This window comes from Prinia subflava, chromosome 6 (assembly GCF_021018805.1).
Source record: "Prinia subflava isolate CZ2003 ecotype Zambia chromosome 6, Cam_Psub_1.2, whole genome shotgun sequence".
NCBI lineage: Eukaryota > Metazoa > Chordata > Aves > Passeriformes > Cisticolidae > Prinia > Prinia subflava.
In genome coordinates this window covers 16,019,402-16,025,401 of record NC_086252.1, presented here as the reverse complement: position 1 = coordinate 16,025,401, position 6,000 = coordinate 16,019,402, and the positions used below count along the sequence as shown (strand labels likewise).

Sequence of the window (6,000 nt, the reverse complement as noted above, 5' to 3'; positions counted from 1 at the left end):
AAAATTCATAGCTCAAGATCAGATTGCAAGGAAGTAAAAGAAGACAACTTATTTTTAATGAAAAAGTCTCTTTCTTAAAGGAGCTACCTTTTAGTTTATCAGTGGATGGGCCCAGTGTAACATTATTCTCAGAGTCCAAGTGGTGATATCGACTGGACAATGTCCATGTTAGCTCCTGTCTTCTCTTGCTATCTGACCAGAGCTGAAAGGAAGGATTTGATTACATTTTGGCCTGAGAAATGAGACACACGCTAGTGACCTGCAGTGGTTATAGAAGATCTTATCACCATTAATTTTCTTTTTAAAAAAGCAGTCTCTATAAATCTTTCATCTGGACAGACTAGTGGACCACAGCTCTGTTTGATAACCCTTTGTGACAATCTCTGGTGATACAGGGACCATGATCCAGTCACATGTACCAGCAGGAAGATCCTGCTGATGTGGCTGTATCTTTTTTTTTTTTTCTTTTTTTTTCTGCTTCAGAAAGATGGCTGTGCCAGGTGAAAATCCCGACCAACAGAATGTCCTTACAACTTTTGACTTTTCATACAGGAACAACTTGCAGTTCAGAGTACAGTCACCAGATCTAAAATAATAGATGTACTAGAGAATATGATCCCATTACTGTAACCTTAGTGGTTTCTACACTTGATATCTTATTCAAAAAGCTAACTGCACTGCCAATGTTACATTTCAATACTTGTTATCTGTTACAAAAAAATGCATGAATTTCATAGCCAGCCACGTGTAATGATGTAACACTGCAGGAGAAGGTATCCTAAAATTACAAAAAAGCAGCAGATTGCATTTTTCTGAGTATGATACAAATTTTCTTTTACTTGTAAAGCTCATTTTTAAAAGGAGAGATCCCAGCAGGCATAATGGTAGGATTTATCATTTATACTGTAATTATGATCTCAAATGCTTGGTCCTACATGGTGTAGACAAAACGTTGGTGGCAAGCAGAGTTTCAATATACAAAATGTAAGTTAACACAGAGTTTTGAATAAGAATCTTTCTTGATTCACAATCACATTTTTTAGCTCCTTATGTTTCACAGATTAATCCCTTTCATTGCTGAATGACATAACACATTGCTTCACCCTTTGTGACCCAAATATTTCTCTATTTTAAGATGCTCTTTGAAATAATCACCTGTCCAATAAATCTACACATGCTTAGCCAGGCCCTCTTTTGCTGTATTTCATATAGGAACATTTTCAATTGCAGAAACCTGTAATTGCTTTTAATTTCCTGTCATCAACAGTAGATATAAAAAGAAAACAAAAATAGAGGTTTAATACACAGACAACTCTTACTTCCTGAGGAACCAGTTAAAATACAGAGTTCTGTAAACCTAGCTCATGTTTGAAAGCACCAGGCTCCTGATGGATTAAATCCTCTGAAGGGAGCTGAGCAGTTAAATCTGACTCCCTGCAAAATCAGGCACACACAGATGCACATGACAGGGAGTCTACCTGTAACCCTGTGCTTCTCAGAGTCCACAAGATAATACAAAGCTTTCCCAGAGGATGCTAAAAGCCTGGATTCCCTTACCTATCCCTTTGGTAGGTGATTCACCAGCAAATTATCCTCTCACAACACAGCTCCACAGAACAGTGGTAACTGGGGAGAATTACACTTGCAGAAAATGGTCTCTAATAATGCTGCTACTATGAAGTATATCTTGGCCTGTAAATTCTCTGCTATAAAGTTTATGAAGGTTTTTTTGCCCTTGGCCTTTGTGGCTTTGTAATGGCCCTGTTGGCTTCTTATTAACCCTAACAGCCTTCAGTTGACTCTTTTTACTTGTGCTCCTTACTTTCCACTTTTTATAAACAAAGAGCAGGCTTTTAAAGAATAGACTAAGCTTTTCAGCAGTAAAAAAAGATAATTTCAAGGCTTCCCCACACACCTCCCTTCAAAAATTGCTGCTGAATCAAGAAACTGCATACTCTGCCCATACTTCAGAGCAAGTCCTGGCTCCCAAGTGACCTGCTTCCAGTCTGAAGTCTGCCCAGGCTGGTTGTAAAGTTAATCTTTAATCTCCATTAGCAATGGCACCACTGTGGTGTAGCATTTTGGTGTACAGTAAAACACCCACATAATCACACACCTGTCTGTGCTGCGTCTTCCTCCAAAACTCTGATGCAGTGAATGTTTACAGTCTTGCTGAAAAAAAGCCCCAGTAAAGGCTGTAAACAAGCTACAGTGAGGAAAAGACATTAAAACACGAGGGAAAGAAACACAGGTTCTGTAATTATACTTTATTGCAACTCCAATGCTTTGTCTGCTCCTGGAAGACTCCTTTAGCTAAATTTGTTTCAGGCTTTTTTTTCTGGTACCAATTAAAACACAATAAGCATGTATAATTTTCTTATTATTTTATTGAAAAGGTACATTTAAAAAAATACACAGACATCTTACTATTATGGATTGCTGATAAAGATGCTCTAAAAGTTAATTCTCTCTTTTTTTTTTTCCTTTCTTCCACCTGTAGTCCCCATTATGACATAATGACTCCAGTCTGAGCACTGCATATTGATTCACCTTTATAAAAGGGTTGGGGAAGTAAGAAGATAGGTGGGACATTACTGCAATATATTCAGTAAACAGAGAATATGGTCAATTATAAATATTTTATGTTCTGTACATTATTGCATTAGGGAGCCACAATGTTATGCAGCATCATTACAAAGGAAACTAGTTAGAAATTAGGAAAACAGGATATTTACGTACAAACACATGGATCCATTGTCCTCTTGAACAACGCATGTGAGCTGTGGCAATGTGCAATTGAAAAGCTTTTTTTCTCTTTAAACATTGCTTAGCAACACCAGTGAAGAAACAACAAAAATAAGTTAAATGAAAGTAGCAAACAAGCAGTAATCTTAAATCTATGTTATATGGCTTTCTATTTTTGATTTCTCTACATAAAGTATGACACAAAAGAAATAATTGAAAGCTTCAGCATTGCATTGCTTTCAAACATTTGCACAGGAACTAAAAATATTAAAATCAGACATGGTACATCTGTAGTACTACACAAGATACATCAGTACTGGGGTCTAGGACAGCACACAATTCCTGTCAACAAGAGCACACAAAAAGAATGGATGCAATTCTTTTTTGAGATGTTGTCTGCAATCAAGCATTTGGTTCATCTGCCTTTTCCATTTTTCCACATGAGATTACACCCCGTTGCTTTTCAGAGAAGTATTTACATAGGTGTGAGTGAGGAAGACCCTAGTTTTCAAGTCTGTCAGGAAAATATTTTATGTTTCTTGATTCCAAGGTGCATCATAAAAATGGAAAAAAAAAAAAAAGGAAGAAAAGAAAATGATGAGTAGATGCATGACACTTTAATGATATAAATTTAATGAGAAATTCAATATTTAAGCAAATCACACTATTTTGATTTAAAAAAAAATACAGACAGAGAGAAGATAGAGTTGTCTAGACTCCAAAACGCAGTGCTGTGAATGATGGATTTTATGGCGTGGTTGGATGAGGAGTCACGCTGGATGCCATTGCAAAAGAGAAACACTTTAAAATTTCAACCCCTTTCCTGCTTCCCTTTACCCTTTGTACTGGCCATAGGTATCTCATTTTCACATCAGTGAATCAGTAGGGTGCAAAGAGGATGGAGGCAGGCGTTGCCCGGATGGGCCCGTGGGCCGGCCGGAGCAGAGCTGGCGGGATTGCTGGTGCCTGGAACAGGGATGCCGAGGGCCGGGGAGGGAGGGACAGCGCTGACGAGACAGCTGCAGCTGCAGCCAGAGGAGAGGAGAGGAAAGCAGGTGCCAGTGGCTTAATCATGTCCTTCTGGAATGCAAGTTTTGCCTGGAATAAAACACACACACAAGAGCAATGTAAATACAGTTCTCCCAATGCCCACTTTTACATGAGGGAAAAAGTGAACCCTGGCACAGGAAACACTGTGGTTTCTCACAGAAGCCTCTTACCAGCTGCTTAAAAATGTTACCTGCACTCTTCTCTTGCTCCCAGGGCAATTAAAGCAACCAAATCCTATATTTAAAGATAAACAAGTCTCTTGAGTCTAGAGACCATCCCACTGATGTTTGGAAGGAAGCATAATTTGCAAGTGAGTAACTTTATATAAATTATAACTGTGCATGAAATATTAAAAATAACCCCATGATTAAGACTTCAATATCAAAAGTCAAATTTTCCAGTTGCAAAAATGAATTGTAGAGAAGTAAAGTGGACAAGATCGGAAGGTGGCTATAGGCCAGTCAGCTTTGCACCTTCCAATGCAGACCTGCTCTTTTCAAAGCAGAAATATTATTTAAGATTGATACCAAAAAGAATTTTTTCTGAAATATATATATGACTCATTTTAAGATCTACAAGAGTCGCTGGTGCTTGTGGTGAAACAGCTAGTCAGAAATATATACACTCATATCTAAATCTCTAACTGAAAATTGCACTACAATCATCCAATTGTGGAAGCAAAAATACTCATGTTCTTCCTTTGTAATTGGTAGTCTCTCCTTATGTAATAGATAATAAAATGATGTATTTTACAAGTGAAGAAGATTAACATGGGCAGAATCTATCAAGTGGGGAGACTTGGAGGAAGCCTGCAGCCTTTTTATTTGCCTTTATGCAATTACAAAGATTTATCAATATGTTAGCATTGACAGGTTTTCCACATGCTTTCTCTTGCATGCACACATTTGCATCTCCTTTTTCAACCTGTAAACTGTTTTTGTGCCATAGGTGGCAAGGACTTTTCTCCAATGAATAAAATACTGGCTGTGTAATGGACAAATAAGCATGCACACTGTGCTGTCCTAAAGCCAGCCGGAACTCTGGCTGCATCCATCATAACTTAGAGTTATCTCAGGTGGGCAAAAAGACAGAGTATATCCATTGCTGCCTTCAGAGTGAAGAGCCCTCTCCCCAGAAGAGCCAACACCTTTCCATGGGGCACATTGTTCATTCCCCATTCCACTGATTATTCCCTTCTTTCTAGCAGTAAATAATACTTGCAGTGCTGTCTGCATGCCTTGGCCTGGGCAGACAGAATGCATAACTATCTTCAAATCTGATTCCTGTGCAGACTCAGCCTGCAGGGGAAGAGAGGCTGCAGAAGCGTCAGGTCTGTCATGTTCTTGTCTCTCTGCAGTGGGAGTCCCCAGGGTCACAAATTCACACAGACAGTGATGAGAAATTAAAATACTTACTGCTAAAATACTTGGGTTGCGCTGCAGCTTGTTGTAAGGACTATATTTAGGTTTCATAGGCTTTCCTGCAACTCTGTCCTTATGCCTTCGGCTGGAAATGTGCTGAAATAAATATCCTCACATTTAATTAGCTCTTTAAACATTTCTCAGTTTAGAGTTTGAAATTTATTTATCAGCAGGATATGCCTAAGCCCCTGTTTGTAAGATAAAGTAGGTTCTTTAGAGAGAGCAAAGATGAATTTTGCTAAATCAAATATAATTTGGAACATATCAAATAGAGAATCAGAAACTAATCAAATACAGCATATTTCGTGATTTAAGACGGGCTTTGCAAATTATTGATATTTTGGTTAGTATTTCCTTTTCCCACTTGAGGAGCTTTAAACCAGACAGAGCTATAATCACTAGGTCATAGGGATATTCAGAAGTAAGAGGTAAATTTCCATCTTGCTGACACTGTTCAGTTGTATAAATAATTCAGTATTAGCTGAAGGAAGAACCAGTACCCAGGGATATGTCTACACATGCAATTTAATATTATCTTAGAGCTAACTAAAAAACAGGGAGTGAGAGGACACGTTCACACAGCACAGCACCATCCAGTCAGAGGTTCCCATTTGAGTATCAGAATCACTGCACTTGTATGGGCTCAGCTCTGAACCCAGGGCTAATTGGCTCAGACAGAGAACAGCTCCAGGGGCACATAACAGCTACACTGTTAATGATAATGTTGTTCTACATAATTCAGACATATCTGCAGTATTACCCAACCAGTGATTGTCCCAAACCA

The 6,000-nt window shown here is 38.5% G+C and overlaps 1 protein-coding gene across 4 annotated transcripts in view; it reads right to left on the bottom strand.

The window, feature by feature from the left end:
- Window positions 1–2,369: 2,369 nt before the first annotated feature.
- ZNF385B (zinc finger protein 385B) overlaps window positions 2,370–6,000 on the bottom strand; it is a 153,677-nt gene continuing 150,046 nt past the window's right edge. For all 4 annotated transcript variants that reach the window (XM_063400418.1, XM_063400420.1, XM_063400421.1 and 1 more), the window contains 2 exons: window positions 5,211–5,312; window positions 2,370–3,843 (listed from right to left, as the gene is read on the bottom strand). In XM_063400418.1, the coding sequence (XP_063256488.1) occupies window positions 3,625–3,843; window positions 5,211–5,312 (321 nt within the window). In that variant the 3' untranslated portion in view covers window positions 2,370–3,624. The remainder of the gene's footprint in view (window positions 3,844–5,210; window positions 5,313–6,000) is intronic.